This window comes from Manis javanica, chromosome 3 (assembly GCF_040802235.1).
Source record: "Manis javanica isolate MJ-LG chromosome 3, MJ_LKY, whole genome shotgun sequence".
Lineage (NCBI taxonomy): Eukaryota > Metazoa > Chordata > Mammalia > Pholidota > Manidae > Manis > Manis javanica.
Genome location: NC_133158.1, coordinates 172,199,599 through 172,219,347, shown reverse-complemented (window position 1 = coordinate 172,219,347; position 19,749 = coordinate 172,199,599). Strand labels below are relative to the sequence as shown.

Here is a 19,749-nt window from a genome sequence, read left to right as displayed (position 1 = left end):
ATGATTTGGTAAATGGCTGTGTTCTCATTTGTGACATTTTAGGGATACCACATCAAATTCACTAACCCCTGAGGACACTGAAGACATACTGTTGGGGCAGGATGCTGAAATCTGCTTGCTGAAGTCTGGAGAACTGATGTAAGTGATGGGTCCCTGAATGGGACATCCCCAGGGTTTGCCTCTGTGGGGCAGGAGCACCAAAGGAGGAGCCCTGGCCTTCGCAGGGAATTCACCGTCTTAGTGTGCTGGGACTTGGCTGGGAAGCACCCCGAGGCTCCGGCTTGGCCCTGATTGTGGCTTTCAGTCAGTGCTTTTGTTTAGTTATCATTATATACCTATATAATTATATACTTTGTAGTGTGTAGTGTACAGTGCTTGGATTTTGACAAATAATACACTCTAGTCACCAATCATCCTGCTGGGCTCCATGCCCACGTCTGCCAGAGGCTTACCTCATCTCAGGGACCTCAAAGCCCAACCAGGCCCAGCCCCCATTTCTGCCAAAAAGGAAACCTAGATCCAGAAAAGAAAAGTGATTCACCCCTGTATGACCACAGTGGAGATACAGAACAGGTCCATCACCCTGCAAAGTTTCCTGGGCCCCTTTACGGACAACCCTCCCTCACCCCTACGCCCTTTGTTCTTCTTTTTGGAAATTAACTTTGTTTTGTTTTATTATTGTAAGAGCAATACATTTCGTTATAGATGATTAGGAAAACAGAGGTAAGCAAATTACTTTTTCAGGCCTTTATATATATTATATATATACATATATATGTACATATGTGTGTATATGTATGCACACATAATTTTTCAACATAAAGATTCTATCTTATTTCACAATCTTTTTAAAGTTGATATTGCATGAATATTTTCCTTCTTTTCTCCAGTGTTGTGTCCAATGTCTGCATAATTGCGTAACAATCATTGAATAGGTGCAGTAACTAAATCAGAGATATTTACTCAGCACCTACTATGTGCCAAGTACTATTCAGGGTCCTTAGAGTTCAATAGTGAACAAAAAAAAGATCCCTGCCCTCGTGTTCAGTTCATACTCCAGCAGGGACAGCAATAAGCATAAGCAAATAAGTAAATTATACAGTACAACACAAGGTGGGGCCTGCTATGGAAAGGAAACAAAATGGGACCAGACTGGGGCAGGGGTTGGGATTTACAATTTTAAATAGAATGTCACCAAGAAGGTCAGACTTGGAGGAGTTGCCATGCTAATGTATGAGGGAACAGTCAGCACAGAGGCCCTGCAGCAGGACAGCGCCTGGCATGTTCTCGGGACCGGGAAAGAGGCTGTGTGGCTGAAGCAGACAAAGCAAGAGAAATCCCAGTCAGAGGGAGTCGGGACCCACATCACATTAGGCCTTGTTGGCCATTGTAAAGACTTTGGCTTTTAATTTGTGGGAAATGAGAGCCCAAAATGAAGTTTGGGACAGAAGAATGACTTAACCTAATTTTCACTGAAAAAGGATCTCTCTGGTTGCCATGTGCAAAATGACTATGGAAGGACAAGAGCTGAGGTAGGGAGACCAGTAGACTATGACGTGAGTCCTGTGGACAGTAGGCTTCTCTTATTTAAAATTATATTTGAGCAGAGATGGTGAACCCTTGATTTGTTTTTATTAGCATCACCTTTGGGGAGACTGCGTATATCCTCTACTGAGCTGATGAAGTCTAGAAAGGTAAAGGCTAAAAGCACAGTCCACATAACTGGGTGCAAGGGGAGAATTCTGGAACCTAAAATTATAAATGAACCAGCATCAGAGGCATATTCTGTCAGAGTGACTGCATGTGGTAAGGGTCCTGATTGTAAGAATGACCTCTTTTCCAAAACATACCCTTTACCTACTCTCAGATTCTTGAAAATTATAAATATTGGACCAGGCCTTTTGTACCATAATTAGAAGTAAAGCTTAAAAGAACACATGGAAAAATGTTACATGGAATTAAATTTTCATGTAGGTGAGTGGCTGATATCAGAGCTATTCTTTAGTGCATTTTGATTTTTTTAATCATTTTTTAATCATTACTCTTCTCATTAGCATGGCTTTGGACAGTCTTCCCATCCATCTCCGCAGCTTTGGAGGCAGACAGAACTTTTGGTGCCACTGTTTACTTGCTGTGCAGCCTTGGGCCAGTTACCTAGCCTCTCTGAGCTTCAGTTTCCACCCCTGTATTAAAGGGGACAGCAATGTGTCTTCTCCATGAAAGGCAATTTGATACAGTGGAAAGATAATGGCTTCAGGTCAGACTTGTGTGGACCTGGATCAAGTTTCATCATCTTTTGAATCTTAGCATCTACGTGGGTAAAATTGGGGGTATTGGCTTTCTCACTTAGCTGTTGTGGTAACACACGGAGCCTGTGAGCAGAGGGCCTGGCACACCTCCCCACTGCGGCTGACTAGATGAGACCTGCCCAAGGCCACAGTGCTGCTAAGGGGCAGCTCTGCCCTGGAGGCCTTGTCATTGTGCCCCAAGCTGACACCCCACCTCTGGAGTAGCAAGGTGTGGGAGGGGGTGCCACTCAGTCAACACAGGGAGCATCAGGCAAACTGGCCACTCCTGTCCAGTTTATCCTCTGAGATCATCCTCACGACAGTCAGGAGGCAGGCCTGGCGGTCCCTGTTTGCAGGTGAGGAAACTGAGGCTTAAGAAAGGGTGAGCCCTGAAACGGATGGGAAGCAAGGCAGCTGCCAGAGCCCAGGTCCCTCTGGTGCCACGCTTCATGTCCTTCACGTCGCCCTCTGGGTCCTGCAGAGGACCCTGAAAGTGGAGGAACTTGCCACCGCCAAGCCCTTCAAACCTGGAAGGGGCTCTTACCCACCTGGTGAGAATTGGAACCAGGGACACGGCCCCAGGAAGCCTGTCTCCACGAGGCCCTCATCCCACCCTGTCACCCCTGTATCATAGAGTACGGGGGGTGGCATTTAAGAAAAGTCAGGGTGGCCCCTTGGAATCTTGTGGCAGGCCTCAGATTCCCGCCGAGAGGGACAGCAGACAGGGCGGGAGATGTCTAGGGTGAGTGTGCTTTCTGCGGGTACAGATTAGAGAAAGGGGAAGCAGGGGGTTGGGATGAGTAAGGGGGAGAGAAAATGGACGGCCAAGCAGCAGGGCAGCTTCAGGAGAGCTACAGAAAGCCACCGCCCCAGTACTCACCTCCTGTCCCCGGGGGACGTGGGCACCTCAGGCGGTCCTCTCGGTGCTGACAGGCTCCACACAGGCAAGGGCTGTCGTCTGTGTTTTGCACTCTTGTGTTCCTAGTGCCTAGAACTATGCCAGACAGGTAGTAAGTACTCAGGAAACACGTTTAGCTGCCCATCAACTTTTCATCCCTAATTAAGCATGTTGGTCAGGGTTACCCAGGGCTTGTTCTCGCAAGAGTCTCCAGGGTTCTAGCCACTTCTGAGGCAACAGGTGACCTGGCCAGCAGACTCAAGCGCTTTGCCCATTTGATCAGGCCCCTCTCTGCATTTGTATTTTAGGATAAAGTTACCCCTCACAGTGGAAGACATCGCCAGCTTCGGGGAGGGCAACCGGGAGCTGTTTGTCAGGTCCGGTACCTACAGTCTCATCACCATCAGCATGGCTGAGGTGGGGCTCACCATCAGCTGGGTCTTCTCCTCTGACCCCAGGAGCATCTCCTTCAGCGTGGTCTTCCGGGAGGCCGAGGCCACACCGCTGGATCAGTGCAAGGTGGGCGGCTCCCTGCAGCGGGCCTCTTCTCACACAGCAGGATGCTTAGGCAGCCTTTCCCAGAGCAAGGCCATGTCTACCCTGCCTTCTGCTGGGCAGGCCTGACCTGGAATGCCCTGCACCCCCTCTGTGAAAGGGATGTGGGAAGGAACCAGGCTGAAGGAGACATGGAAGGAGAAGCCCTCTGGGTGGTGTCACGCAGAGCACATAAAGCAGCTGGGCTTGTCCGGCATCGGGCAGGAGGCAGCTGGGGGCCCAGGAGTGTGGTCGCCAAGTGTCCGGAGGCTGCTCCTGCATCAGACAGCCTCGGCCTGGCTGTGGGATAGATTAGGGGAACACCGAGGAACACAGGCATCTGACTCGGTGTGGAGTCACTGTGGGAGGCAGGAACCTCTGCTTCTGGTCGTGAGCTCAGGGGGCTCAGCATCTCACCTTGAAGACATCAGTGGAAACATATAGCCATTGTATCACTTGGGTGACTCGGCATGAAATCTTGGTGGCAGATACTCATTCATAAACTCCTATGACATTTTAAGCATGGAATATTGATGAATGGCCTGGACCATAGTTTTCGGTCTTGGCTGCACAGTGGAAATCCAGGGGAACTTTTTTAAACCCACTCCTGAGGCCACACCCCAGACATTTCTGTTTTGTAAGAATGGCAAGAATCATGATAAAAAACAGTGAAGTATGTGAGACAAGACTTCTGTGTAGTCTTTGCAATAATATCCATTAGTCCCTGGTGCACGGGGGCCGTGGGGGCCCTAGGGGGCTCTCGGTGGGGGGTGGGGAAGGCCCGGGGTCAGGGCGTGGGGTGTGGGGCACACAGTGGCCCACTCCTGCTGTTCTGGAATCTACATGGAGGAGCATGTGCCCGTTTGCGTTTGCAGCCCTGCCCTGTGGGTACCTGCTGCCATTTCTGTCCTCTTCAAATTCACTCCTAAAATGTAATCTAGCCCCCTTGAGTTGGGACTGCGAGAGTCTCATGTCTGCTCGTATTGGGAAGCTGCTCTCCCCCTCTTCCTTTTGGGGGCTCACAGCCACGCCACCTACCTAGCCTAGGAGCCCTTCCTTCCTGAGCGGTCCTGAACCTCCCCCGGGGCGGGCCTGGGGTTTTGGGTCTGGGAGCATGCAAGGACTCAGCCCTGCGGGGTGCACGGGGGGCGCGCCAGGCCTCAGTGCCCTGTGGCAGGTGAGGACGCAGATGCAGAGCGGCGAGCCCCGGCCGTGAGGCAGGCCGCGGGTGAGCCAGTATGCCTGGAGCCGGGCACTAACGGCTAGCTGCACCGCCGAGGACTCGCCCCAGTGCCTTTGCTGCTCGCCCTGTATTCCTGAGGCCTACCGGGCGCCTAGCAGAGCAGCCTCCCGATGCGGGCGGCGCTGTGGCAGGGAGGGAGGGACGTGACTAAATCGGCACCCAGGCCTCTGCCATTCCACCTGCCCCACACATGGCTGAGCTGTGGGCCTCTCCCCTTGCCAGTCACTCACCCGCCAAACCTCATGGTCGTGGGACGCTTGTGTTCCGGCCAGAAATCAGAAGCGCGGGAGGTAGAGGAGCTTTCCTCATAGCTTTCCTCTTCTCTGGCTTCCCGTGGCCTTCTGGGGCCATGGCTGCCATTGTCTTTCTCATAGTGGACGCCAGGGGGCAGAAGGAGCCCGTCTTCAGGGTGAGCAAGAAGGGTGCTCAGGAGTTCTTAGGCCTGCCAGCATCCCCCCAGCTGAAGGGAGCAGCCGTTATTTCCACTTGAGATCCCCTGAGTAGATATCAGACCAGGGAACTTGTTTCCAGGCCCACGTCCTCACCTCTGCCCTAGTGATGCCCCGTGCAATCTGCTGACCAGCCCGGGCCTCAGAGGAAGCAATGGCTGCAGCACGTAGGGTCTGTTACTGTAGAGGTGGGACCCGACCGACTGTGCTGCACACTTGCAGTTGTTCACAACCAGTTACTGAGCTTCTGCTAAGGACTGGGCTCTGTGGAGCGCCCTGGGGCTACAGACAACAGGGGCAACATGGGATCCGCCCTTGAGCTCACAGTGTCATCAGAGAGAGACCCTAGTAAACAGGCAACTGTGATTCATCTAAATTCTAGTAAATAGGTACATGTGTCGTGACTAGGGTGGGCAAGACTCTCCTCCCCTAACCCAGCCCAGGGAGCAGCGATCGGGGCAGCAGACCCCTGGGCCGAACCAGGAAAAGTGATAGGAAAGCAGCGGAGGGGAGGGCTGGGCTGGGAAGACGCATCCAAGTGGACGACACCTCACAGAAGGAGGCCAGCCCCATCTGTAGTGGCACCTGGGCCACCCTCTCCAGAATGACTTCCCCCATCAAGGTAATGCCTGGACGTTGAGGTAGGGACTGTGAATTTGGGAAGGAACCTGAGGAGAGAAGCAGCAGCCCAGGGACCGGAGGCTGCCCATGTCCTGCAGCTTGGGCATGATGGAGGGAGCAGGACCCAGGCCCTGCTCTCTCTTGAGACAGAGGACTCATGTTTGGCCAGAGAAGCTCAATGGCCACAGAGAAAGTCAGGGGAGGAACCAGGACTAGAGGCAAAAACATTTGGCTTTTTATTTTTTAAGCAGCTTTATCAAGATATGATTCAAACACCATATAAGTCACTCATTTAAATTGTATAATTCATTGGTTTTTAGTGTGTTCACAGAGTTGTACAACCATCTAATTTTAGATCATTTCATCATCCCCCAAAGAAACTATCTACTAGCAGTCACTCCTCAGCCTTCACCCCAGCAACCATCAACCTGCTTTCTGTCTATGTGGCCTTTTGTGACTGGCTTCTTCCATTTAGCATAGAACCCTTGCTTTGTATCAGAGCTGCAGGCCATCAGGAGATAAGTAAAGCCAACTTGGACTGTGTGCAGACAGATGGATTTCACCTAGAACAAGGCCCCGCTTCCTGAAGACAGAAAAACTGTTCCCCAGATGGTGGAGTGTTCTGGCATTAGGCATGGTCAGAGGAGGCCGGGGAACCACTCTTTTGGGGTGCTGACTAGTTCATGATTCTGGATGAAATTCATACCCACGGTCTACCCCTACCGCAAGTTGTCAACAAGCACAGGGCATGTGGAGGCACCCCACCATTCCTGGGGGCTGGTTCCAGCCCCAGCCTTGCTCAGCTGTGACCTCGGGACTCGGCCTTCTCAGGCCTCAGTGTCCTCTTCAGAGATAAAGGGTCTGCCTAGACAGTCCGTGGGCCTCTCAGCTTCGGTCACACTTCTTCTCATCTGCTCTTCCTCCCAGGTGCTCATTCCCATGACCCGGTGCAATTCCCACCAGGAGAACATCCAAGGCAGGCTCAAGGTCCGCGTGCCGGGCATCTACATGCTCGTCTTTGACAACACCTTTTCCAGGTAGGGGCTACCTCATCTACTGCCATCCAAATGATAAGAACAGAGGTCACATTAAAAGAGAGTATTTAGTTACCAGTAATGTATTATTAATAGTTTTTTAATTTTAGTCCTCTGTACTGTGGTGTTCAGCATCTGTTACAGATTTTAGAACATGGCTAATGTTTGTGGAGTCCTACTGCATGTCAGGTGTGCTCTCAGCCCTCCACTCCTCAAGGGCTGACTCAAGCCCCACAGCATCCCTATGTAGCAGGGTCTGTCTTTCTCTCATGTTCCTATTAAGGGACTGAGGACCACAGGGGTAAAAGTGCCACTCCCAAGTCACACAGCTAGTGGCAGAGCCATTTCTACCACTGAACTCAGGTGGCCACTACCAGACTCTGGACTCTTAACTGCTGTGCTCTCCCACGCCTCTCTGATGTCCAGGTTCCCAGTGCTGAGCCCAAAGAAGGAGCTCATTAAACACAGTGGAAGGATTGGATGGATGGATGGATGGATGGATGGATGGATGGATGGATGGATGGATGGATGGATGGATGGATGGATGGATGGGTGGGTGGGTGGGTGGGTGGGTGGGTGGGTGGGTGGATGGATGGGTGGGTGGGTGGGTGGGTGGGTGGGTGGATGGATGGATGGATGGATGGATCGATGGATGGATGGATGGGTGGGTGGGTGGGTGGATGGATGGATGGATGGATGGATGGGTGGGTGGGTGGATGGATGGATGGACGGGTGGGTGGGTGGGTGGATGGATGGATGGGTGGACAGGTGGGTGGGTGGATGGATGGATGGATGGATGGATGGATGGATGAATGGATGGATGAATGGATGGATGGATGGATGGATGGATGGATGGATGGATGGATGGATGGATGGATGGATGGATGGATGGATGAATGGATGGATGGATGAGTGGACGAGAGGGTGGATGGATGGATGGATGGATGAGTGGACGAGAGGGTGGATGGATGGATGGATGGATGAGTGGACGGATGGGTGGATGGATAGGTGGGTGGGTGGGTGGATGGATGGATGGATGGATGGATGGATGGATGGACGGACAAGTGGGTGGATGGGTGGGTGGATGGATGGATGGATGGATGGATGGATGGATGGATGGATGGACGGACGGACAAGTGGGTGGATGGGTGGGTGGGTGGATGGATGGATGGATGGATGGGTGGATGAGTGGGTGGATGGATGGATAGATAGATGGATGGATGGATGGATGATGGATGAGTGGGTGGATGGATGGTGGATGGATGGATGGATGAGTGGACGAGTGGATGGATGGGTGGGTGGATGGATGGATGGATGAGTGGACGAGTGGGTGGATGGGTGGATGGATGAATGGATGAGTGGACGAGTGGGTGGGTGGGTGGATGGATGGATGGATGGATGGATGGATGGATGGATGGATGGATGAGTGGACGAGTGGGTGGATGGGTGGGTGGATGGATGGATGGATGGATGGATGGATGGATGGATGGATGGATGGATGGATGGATGAGTGGACGAGTGGGTGGATGGGTGGGTGAATGGATGGATGGATGAGTGGATGAGTGGGTGGATGGGTGGGTGGATGGATGGATGGATGGATGGATGGATGGATGGATGGATGGATGGATGGATGGATGGATGAGTGGACGAGTGGGTGGATGGGTGGGTGAATGGATGGATGGATGAGTGGACGAGTGGGTGGATGGGTGGATGGATGTATGGATGGATGGATGCGAAAGAGAGAAATGGAGGAATGAATGCTAAAGCTTGAGGTAAACAGGTCCAGAACTGTGAGGCACAGCCCCTGGACCTTTTTTTCATGGAAATGGGAGTATTGTGTGATGTCTCTGGAAGCACTGTATCAAAACACCAGATGCAGGTCCGGGAGGCTTGTGGGGTGGCATTTGGGAATACAGGGAGAGAAGGCTGGAAGGGCTGCCAAGGAAGGAAGTAGGAGAAAGAGTCAACATTGGTTGAGCATAAGCCAGGGGCCCTGCTTCATGGAGGCATGAGACAGGGGTCATTAAGGTTGCTGGTTAAGGTTGCTGTCCCTTGTATGTCTTCTGGCTTCAGCATAAGCTCTTAATTGGGGCTGCCTCTTTTTTTTTTTTATTAAGGTATTATTGATATACACTCTTATGAAGGTTTCACATGAAAAAACAATGTGGTTATTACATTTACCCATATTATCGTGTTCCCCCCATACCCCAATGCAGTCACTGTCCATCAGTGTAGTAAGATCTCACAGAGTCACTACTTCTCTTCTCTGTGTTACACTGTTTTCCCCACACACCACGTGTACTAATCATAATACACCTCTATCCCCTTCTCCCTCCCTCCCCACCCACCCTCCCCCACCCATCCCCCACCCATCCCCTTTGGTAACCAGTAGTCCCTTCTCAGAGTCTGTGAGTCTGCTGCTATTTTGTTCCTTCAGTTTTGCTTTGTTGTTATACTCCACAAATGAGGGAAATCATTTGGTACTTGTCTTTCTCCGCCTGGCTTACTTCACTGAGCATAATAACCTCTATCTCCATCTATGTTGTTGCAAATCATAGGATTTGTTTCTTTCTTGTGGCTGAATAGTATTCCATTGCATATATGTACCACCTCTTCTTTATCCATCCATCTACTGACGGACACTTAGGTTGCTTCCATATCTTGGCTATTGTAAAAAGTGCTGTGATAAACATAGGGGTGCACCTGTCTTTTTCAAACTGGAGTGCTGCATTCTTAGGGTAAATTCCTAGGAGTGGAATTCCTGGGTCAAATGGTATTTCTATTTTTAGTTTTTTGAGGAACCTCCATATTGCTTTCCACAATGGTTGAACTAGCTCACATTCCCACCAGCAGTGCAGGAGGGTTCTGGGGGCTGCCTCTTTCATGAGATCTGCCTGATCAGCACCCAGCCACATCCTCTCTGTGTGGGCCCTGAGCTAGTGGCTGCATCCCCCTGCATGGGTACCCTTCCCAGCCCACTGGCGTTTAGCAGAATAACTCGATAAGATGCTCTAGAGGAAAGCTGTGCCAGACCTCGCCATATCCATGCCTTGAACTCCCAGGACTGTGACCAAGAGCCCACCAAAGGAGAGGTTAGGAGAGGTTAGGAGAGTGAGCAGTGGGTAGGAGAGTGGGTGGGGCCAGCCAGGCACAGGCTCTGCTGTCCCTCTGTAGCCTTAGCTGAGACCCAGTTCCTCTGCAGTGGCAGGGAGCATTGTCCCTACCCCACTGAGCCTCTCTGTGGGTTGACAGGCCACAGGGTGGCATGCTGAAGGCAGAATGCCATCCCACGCCCCAAGCAGGCTCCCAGTTATCACTGGAGGTGGCTGTGGTGCTATAACAAAGTCTGGCCTTAGCCCATTGAGGTCATCTCAGAGGCCTACTCGAGATTGCCCAACCATGGACAAAACAGATTTAGATGCTAGTCAAAATAAACTCTGTACTCGCCTCCACCATGTATACCTCCTCTCAGTGCCTGCTCTGCCCACTGCTCCCTTGCCCCTGCAGGCACCACTGCCCAGGCCCCAGGCTTCTTCACAGTAGCATGGCTGGGGAAGGAGGGCCACCGCACGGGATGGGATGGGGGTGCCCGAGGCCCAGGAAAGTCAATAGCGATGTCCCAACACCCCCTGACCTTTGCAGGGAGGGAATTCTGCTAGACAGGAAAGGGGGTGTGTGTCCAAGAAGAGGCCACGCCCTCTGTGAGGGGCCCCCTCCTAGCAGAGGTCTCTCCACAAGCCCTACTGCAGCAGCCAGCACCCACAGGTCACTGCAGCACCCCAGACGCCCCAACCACAGCCCTCGTGTAACACCCTCCTCTCCCATTTCTGTTTCCTCAGGTTTGTCTCCAAGAAAGTATTTTATCACTTGACGGTTGACAGGCCTGTGATCTATGATGGAAGCGATTTCCCGTAGGCTCAAGCACCTGGATTTTAGTAGTTTCACTTTATCTACAGGAAACACTATTCTTCTTCACCTGTCACTTATAAAGCACTAAAAAAAAAACTGAACAAAAAAATAGCAGCTGCCCCGAAGCCGAATCAGCTGTGCAGCTCTGGGAGCCAGGCCCCGGCTGTTTCTCAGAGCTGCATCCCCCGGAGCTCGGTGTGCTCGGCACTGTGCGCCATCACTCTTAAGCCCCTGCAGCTTTTAAGGGCTCAAGCAATGTTTCCATTGATTAGGGACCCAACTGTCCTCATGCCCAAAGGGACACTCTGCCAAAGGCTTAAACATTCAGGAGCCCATCAGTGGCCCCTGGGAGCTCAGGTGCTTATGGGACGCCTGAGTCCTGCCCCTGGAGAGAGTGGCCTCACCCTGCCCACCCCAGGGCCGGGCATCCAGGTGACTGTGGGCCAGGATGTCCTGGCCAGTCCTGTGTGTCCTAGGGAAGGAGGCCACAGGCCATCATGACAGTCAAGGTGCCTGGGGGCCCTCCTGAAACCCCCACCAGCTTTTCCTGTCACGTGCCTGTCCCTCCCTGCCTCAGCAGATTTGTGATTTTGGAGGGGCCTCTGGCTGCACTTTCCTCCTGGCCCTCCTGTCTGGACAGTGCTGCCCTCAGGCGAAGCTCTTCACTCACCCAGGCCTTAACAGCTCAAAACCTTGCCCTGAAAATAAGAACTGAAGATGCCCAAGGGACCTGAACCCGCCCACTGCCCTGAGGGCCTGCAGTTGCTGATGTATATGAACAGCTAAAGCCCGAATGCTGGCCCACATCGGAGCGGTGACCAAAGAGCAGGGTCGTGCACTCGCCATCTGGGCTCACTCGTTAGCTGCCAGCTTTGTTTATACAATGAGAGGTTCTGCCTCACCTGCAGACATGTTCACCAATGACCATAATCAGAGTAAGAACCACTTTTCAAAAGTTAGAGCCTTCTTAACAAAACTCTTTGGTAGCTCAAATGTATAATTCAGGCAGAATTCATAAATCTACACTGTGCTCACCTCTTGGTCCCCATTCCCCACCTGCTGGATTCCCCAGCTTCCATTTGCCCACTTAGTACTGTTCAGCCTGCACCTGACACCCAGGAGCCATCTCCCTGTGGCGCAGATGAATCCTGTTTCATTTCACACGACAGGAAGATGATCTTCCTATTCTCTGCAGCCCTTTTCTTCTCCTACCACAGAGAGCTCACCTTTGATGGCCTCTTTGGGCCTTGTTCACGGAGGCCAACTGCCTGCAGTCAGGGCCCAGATTCTTCAGTGAGCAGGGCATCTGATGAAGTGGCTCCCTTTGACCAGGGATGAGGGAGAGAGTGCTAGGGGGGTCGTCTGAGGATCTGAGTGCTGGGCCCAGCAGGTCCAAGTCACACTGCCCAAAAGCTTCATTTTGTCATCTACAGGCCTGGTCTGACTGCTTTGGAGAGCTTGAGAATGGGTCAGGGACCCCAGGCCAAGTCCAGCGCAGACTCCACAGCCACCGATACCAGCAGAGAGGACTCTCATGGGGCAGGAGGAAGTAACCTTTGCCGTGGCCTCAGACCTTTCGCTTAGGACGCTTGAGCACTTCTGTTCAGTGTGATCAGGGCAGAGGGAGTGGTGAACAGAATCTTCAAGAGAAGTTAGCCCAGAGAAAAGCTGAACCTTGTGTGCTCTCTTTCCTTGGGACAGCTGCCTTTGGCAGAAAGCCATCGAGGTCTCTAGCATCTCCTGGCCAAGAACCCAACTGTACTCAGGCCCCAGAGACTCTTCTAGATTCATGCTTGTCCTCACATGCATGCCACACAGCCTGAAGATTGTTACAGAGCAAATTAGCTTGCCTTTGAATCCACCACCCTCTTGGAGAGGATCATCAGAAGTAGCTGGTTCACCACGAGAAAGAAACGAGAGAACCCAAAGCCGTCTGGAGTCTTGTTCTGAGAGCTTAGCATTCCCAGGACTCTGCAGAGAAGGCTTATGGCCTTCTGCTGGTGGCACTGCTCTTGTCTGCAAGTAAAATCAACATTTACCAAGTGGCTGATGTGTTTGCTGTGAAAGGCCTGGGACATTCCATCCAAGACCCTTCTGAACCTCTGTCACTCAGCCTGACAGGGGACCAACTATAGCTCAGAAACTGCTCGGCTCTTGTGAAGCCGACCCAGAGCCGCTCCGGGACTGCAGGGTCCCCTTGTGGCGTGCACCACTTTGAATGTTGACTGCAGGTGGGCAAAAAGGCCTTTGTGGGTTCAGAGGACAGCCAGATACCCCTGCAGTCACACACTGACTCTGAGCATATTTATTTTTCTGGGCTGGACAGATGCCTGTCCTTCATTACTTTGCTGTGTGAGCTCGAGTTTGCTATGACCTATGCAGCTAGAGAATTATCTTGACCTATTGAAGTGTGGCTTGTATAAATACCTTTATTTTTAATAGGTTCCAATCTTTACTGAGGTTTTGGGATTGAGGTACTCCTTGAAAAATGCAAATGACAGTGAAGTACAGCTATTGCGCAGTCACGGCAGACTGAGTAACACTAGAAATTAACAAGAGGGAAACATTCTTGGGATCCCAGGAAAAACTATTTTTTAAAAAAGACAAAAATGCAGCCCCTTGATGGCCAGCTCTCTGAATGACAGTCCCTTACTTTTGATACCAATACTGGCCACCTTGTTCACAGCCACCTCGGAGCACCGATCAGCTTCATCCGGAAACACTGCCTCTGTCAGGCACAACCATCCACAACAAGACTGGGATAAAGTGAGGCCTGTGCAGAGCACTCCTGCTGGAACCCACCGGACCCCAAGGCGACTGGACCAAGAGTGGGCCAAGAAATTGTCTAGCAGGAATCTGGGGCTGAAAACCCCCACAGAGTTTGGAAAGCAGAGATGAAAAGCCAGGTAGTATAACTTAAAAATTAAGGAGATTGTTTTTCTGAAATTTTTAAGTTGTCACCCACCTAAAGTGGTGAAGACATTCCAGACTCGAGTGAAATGAAATCCCCATTTGATGAAATCAAATTAAATCACAGTCTTTTTTATGATACTGGTTAGACATCCCTGATACAATTTTGCAGGAGTCCCACTTTTAAAAGGCCGCCTTGGCACCCCCCACCGTCAGCTCAGAGGCACTGAGCGCTACGGCCCAGAGAAGCCCTCGTGAAGCTCAGGCCCAGGCTCCTGCCACACGGACTCTCAAGTCAGCTGTTCATGACTACAGAACACTTATCCAAAAGGCACTTTTTTGTGGAAACTTAGGCCAGTTTTTTCATTTCATTGTGATTCTTCCAAGGAAACAGGAAACAATGAATACTGCCTTTTCCCTCGTAAGCACTTTTAAAAAATAATATAGTGTATCTTTAAATTTTGGGAAGCCTGTCTGATAAAAAGGTTGCCTTAGAACCTTTGGGTGAGTGTGTTCCAGAGATGCTTCTGCCTCTGGTGGCTGCAGAGCAACACCCACACCTCGGCTGAGCAGCCTCCAAATTGGATTTGCACTTTAATTGACCAATCTTTAATTCTCACAGCCTTATGGGATAGCAGGTCTGGGAACCTGTTTCATTCTTACCTGCCAAAGAATTGCCCAGAAGCACATCAAATGCCAGCACCCCACCTGTGTGGTGGGGGTGGGAAACGTTTGTATCCCAAGACATACTCCTTCATAGCACTTGCTATACCATTTGGAAGTGGTGTATTTTTAACCTTGGGATTTAAATAAAGGAAACACTATGATACTGAGAGTAGTGTCATCTTGTTCCACGGGGACCCAAGGCAAGTGACGCAGTGAGCCACACCGGAGTCCGGGGGGAGCTGCCCCACTGGAAGACAGAGCATCATCTCACATGGCAGCTTTCTGGGGGGACTGGAGTCAGCGGGCGTTCCCAGAGGTCACAGGGCCTGATGTCCAGGTACTACCCGGACTACCCTGCAGCTGGTGTTTGGGTCTGCCTGAGCCAGGGCTCCGCCAGGTGGGCTGCCCTCAGCTCAGCGCCCCAGCTCCCCTCTGGCACTCCTGAGACACTCTGAGCAGAGAGCGGACTGCTGATTTACCAGAATCCCGGGGGAGGGGAGAAGTCATGGCTGGCCTACACCCACGATGGGTTCATCTGTGGTAGGAAGCAGGGCCAGCGGAGGCGGGACAGACAGAGGAGTCTGCACCCCCACTGCAGCCCGTCACTCCCAGCCCAGTGGGGTTGAGCTCAGGCCCACAGTCCCCTGCACTCACAGCCCACATCCAGGGGTGACGGGGGCTCCTTCCCTCGAGTACCTTGCACCCATGGAACACCCCCGGCCCTCCCTCCACCATCTCCCTCCAGGTTCCCACGTGGCCCTCCTTCAGTCAGTTACTCAGGAATAAATTACACTGTGTAACCCTGTTCTGCCCTGAGGACAAGGAGCAGTTTCCTCCCCCTTCACTTCCCTTCTTTCCCTCACCCCCACGGCCGTGTGAGCACCACGCCAGACACGTAAGTGCTCAGCAGTTACTCAATCACTGGGGACAGTGGTCGGTCCCAGCACCTTGGTCAGCTAAGGTGCCACCTCGGCCAGGGGCAGAAGCTACTGAAATGCCCCTGGCAGAGATGAGCAGAGGGCAGGAGGAAGTTTGGGGAGGACAGAGCTAAGCTGGTCACTCAGTCCTACCCACCTGTACCCCATCTCAAATCAAGCCTCTTACTGTCCAGTGAGCAGGCTGAAGTAAGGGAAGTTTGGTTTATCCAAGGGCCCGAACAGCACAGCAAAAGGGGTCCTTTATTAGGAGGACAGCCCCTCCAGAGGCTTGGTGGCCACGTGGGCGGGCGATGAGAACAAGAACCAACCGAGTCACAGAGGTGCTGTGCTGCCTCGGAGGCCACCATCGGGGGCTTCCATGTCAGAACATCCATCCCACGTCACCCACTAACTAGACCACTGAGTGAGCCAAAAGCACCAGGCCTGCTCAAGGTTTTCCAGGCCTCACCTGCCATCCAGGAAACCCAGCCAACTCAGCGTCCGCAGGCTCCATGGTACTCAGAGGTGCCGCGCCTCCGGCCTGTGGGGCTGGAAGACGTAGGGAATCCCCAGTGACTCAGAAGGACCCGCTCAGCAGGGTTAGCCCTTTCAGTTTGAAGATGTGTGGGAAAAATCTGGCTGTAGAAGTTTGCCACCCACACACCTCTAAAAAGCAAATAGACAGTGAAACCTGTCACCCAAGATGAGAAAAGAGGCTTTTTTTGAGGGAGCAGCTGAATTGAAGCCATCAAAACTCAGGGGAAGAGCAAGGCTATTATGAAAGCCATTCAAAGTGGGTTAGGGTTGACAGAAAGGTCAGCCTTTTACTTTTCCCACACCCCACAGTTTCTGAAGAAAGATGGTAAAACCGAGCAGAAGCGTGATCACCAGCCCCTGGGCTTTGATGTGTGTCCCCTTGTCCCTCCCCGATCCTCCAAGCTCTGTGGGAGGACAGAGGCTGGTGTGGTTTCCTCACACCTTGTGGCACGTTTGTGCTGAGGTTATATCAGAGTTGGCAGCTCCATCTGTAGCCTGGAATGAATCATCTTCTGACATAAAAAAAAAACTCACCAAGTGAGACAGGTGTCGATGGACGTGATAGTTGTGAGCATCCTTACCAAAAGGAAAGCCTCATTTCCAGGCCAGTTTGGCTTTGGGCCTGTGGCTACATAGAATCCTCAAAGAAAAGATGTTTCAGGAGGGCCTCCCTGGCTTTCACTCCCAACAAGGCTCTGGCTAAGCCACAAAGGGGAGAAAGAATCCCTCCTGGAAGGCCTAAACACGTGTCTGCCAGGTCAGTGGGGCAGGCACTGTCTTCTGGCATGAGAAAGGAAAGCAGGTGAGAGTGGGTCCGGGGGTAAAGGGATAATGCAGGGGCTTCCCAGAGGGTCTGAGGAGGGCTGGATGGGGGGCTGGGTTAACAGGTTGCCTTCCTCATTGGAAGAAAGGTACAGTGGGGTCGTGGCACCAGTGCTGTGGCCAGAGCAACTACTACATCCAGTAGAGGCAATACTTAGTGGAAGTAGGACCTGGACCACTTACCAGACAGACACCAACGGCAGTGGCCGCAGACATGGAATAAATGATGCAGTCTGTCCCTGTCTCTGAAGCTGAGCTCCAAGGCCTCACGTGTTCTCACAGAAAGGCCCTGGGGAGGGCTTTGCACAGAAGACAGATCCAGTGTGGGACCAAACATTTTTGTAAAGGACTCCCACAGAACTTTTGGGTGTTCCCAGAAAGAGGATCACACATGCATGTCCCCCAGGATGACCCTGGGGAAGAGGGCTGGGGAAGCAGCGTCAGTCCCGGGTCTGGCCTACCGCCTCCTCAGTTAAGGGTTCAGATGCCAAGCTATCGGGAAAAGCCCAAGACTCACACAGGACTCAGTTTTGCTCCAGAGTCAAGGTGTTGACTTTTTAAGTGTCAGTAAATACAAAGCAAGTGTTCAAGAGTTTCTTAGAAAAAGAAACAAGAAAACCTCTTTGGTTGCCTGGTACCCTATTAAAATGCAGAGTCACGGGCACTGCCCATATCAGCTCTGTTCACAAGATCTGGTCCATTCACACATCTGCCAGGTGATGCTGATGGAGGTGATCCGTGGACCACACCGAGAAGGTCTTGGATGATTGCCACTGTATTACCTCTTTGTTAGAACTTGAGGAAAGGGGTAAAAGGAGCTAATGCATCTGCCTCCTAATTTAACTCTACCAGTGACCCTTACATCTTAGAACCAGACTTCTACCTCAACCTACTGCCTTACACACTGGAACAGTGATGAGATTTCATTCTTGGAGAGGAAGATATTGCTAAACAAGTCCTCTGGCATGACATGATTCCATTTACCTAGAGAATGTTACTACTGCTGCACGATACTAAGACGGCTGCAGGAGTAGCTTTCCCCTAAACCATTCTCATTTCACTGGAACATAGATTATCTGATGACTAAAAAAAAACTTTAATAAACCAGAATTTTCTATGAGAGCTCTTGACCTTGAAACCTTACTTTGTATCACCCTTCATACAAAAGGCTATATCCATTATGTATAGTCACACTAACACTGCACAACCACTTCAAAACCAAGAACATAAACACTAAGCATTTACTTAGCTCACAGATCTTCAAGTTGACTGCGGGGTTCTTCTGGGCTTACTCGCCACGGGCTCACTGGTATGTCTGTCCTTGGTCAGCTGCACGTCTTCTAGGTGATTCCACTGACCTTGGCTGTACTCTCACAAGGCCTAGAGTTGTCTGGCTGTTGGTTGATCTCAGCCAGATGACTGTGCTCTGCTCCACACGGTCTGCCATTCTCCGGCAGGATGGCCAGCCTTGGTCAGATAACTGCTGGGCAGGTTTCCAAGGGAGCAAATGGAAGTACATGGCCTTGTGAGGCCGAGCCTCACAACAGCTCAGTACCACTTTGCCCGTATTCTACCGACCGGAGCAGGTCACAAGGCCAGCCCAGATCTGAGATGTGGGAAAAGGGATTCCTCTTGATGGGAGGAACTGCAAGGTAACTTTGTAAAGAGATGGGGAAGGGGGTTGGAGAATGAGGATCATTTTTGCAATCATTGTACCAGAGTCAGAGGATCCTCCCTTCTTGAACTTTCCCCTTTGCCCCAATTCTCATCCTGCCTTCTGCTCCAGATACACCATCCATGTACACAAAGATGCACAAGACTTTTCATGGGCACGTGGCTTGTGACCGCAGAAGTAGGAAAGAACGCGTCCGGGGGCCTGGCTGAGGAAGCACACAGCTGCACACTAGAGGGCGCTGCGGTGGAGCGCGGGTGACCACACGTTCCCAGGCGCGTGCGCTGCAGCGGGGCTGGCGCGGCCCGTCAGGCTCCGGACATGGCGGCAGGGGTGGCAAACTTTTACTTTTCTCTTGGTACCCTTCTATACCATACAATTATTTTTACACGGCAGTTCAACTTTTTAAATTTCAAAACTAATTTCTAAAAAGAACAAATTCCCCTCAGGGTATGGCTATCTCGGCCTCCCGGTAAACAACCAAAAGCCCAATTCCTACAAGCTTGAGTTATAACAAAGTTGTTCATATCTACCTACAGTCACCAAAGAGGTCAACTACTCGGCAGTAAGCATGACAGCCCGAAACCACAGCCTGAAACCTGGGAGGGAGGGCCTAGGAGGAGGCCACAGTCTGACCAGGGCCCTGCCTGACCGCCCAGGGACTGGCCCACCTCGGCCCACCCCACCCTCCTGACGCAGGACCTCTGAGCTGTGCAGTCTCCGCGGTGGGAATGGACCACTGGAAAAAAAGAGCTTGAATTCCAACTGGGAGAAAGCATAACAGAGCGTTTAGGAGGTCAGATTCTATTATCAGAAAGACACGCATATGAATTGCTGGTGCCATTACCTACGAGCTATGGCTTGTGGCAGGTGACTGAGCCCCCCTCAGTGCCTTAGTTTCTCCATTTGTTAAATGAGGGCTATCGCATTAGCTACTTCATAAGGATGCCATGAAGACCGCATAAGATCATAAGGGCCTTTCATAGTGGTTTCCATAAAGAGTCACTCAAAAATGCTAATGGCTGCTATTATTAAGAAAGTTGTCTACATAGGCTTTTCTCTCCTTGGCCCTTTTCTCTCTGGGTATTACTCAGCTAGGCGGTTGGGGGATTGAGTGATTGGAGTCATTGAAAGATGAACTAACTGACAGGTCACAGAGTGGTGATTTTAAACCATGACCCCAAAGTTATCTGACACTCTTCCCATAAGAGGTGGGGTCTTGGCTGATTCCTTTGACTCAGGGCCAGCC

At 51.6% G+C, this 19,749-nt stretch overlaps 1 protein-coding gene across 3 annotated transcripts in view; it reads left to right on the top strand.

The window, feature by feature from the left end:
• Positions 1 to 14,719, top strand: part of FYCO1 (FYVE and coiled-coil domain autophagy adaptor 1) — a 79,238-nt gene extending 64,519 nt beyond the window's left edge. For 2 of the 3 annotated variants that reach the window (XM_017640620.3, XM_017640618.3), the window contains exons 15-18: positions 43 to 138; positions 3,495 to 3,705; positions 6,961 to 7,070; positions 10,907 to 14,719. In XM_017640620.3, the coding sequence (XP_017496109.1) occupies positions 43 to 138; positions 3,495 to 3,705; positions 6,961 to 7,070; positions 10,907 to 10,982 (493 nt within the window). In that variant the 3' untranslated portion in view covers positions 10,983 to 14,719. The remainder of the gene's footprint in view (positions 1 to 42; positions 139 to 3,494; positions 3,706 to 6,960; positions 7,071 to 10,906) is intronic. The other variant, XR_001849880.3, reaches the window with a different exon arrangement.
• Positions 14,720 to 19,749: the final 5,030 nt, after the last annotated feature.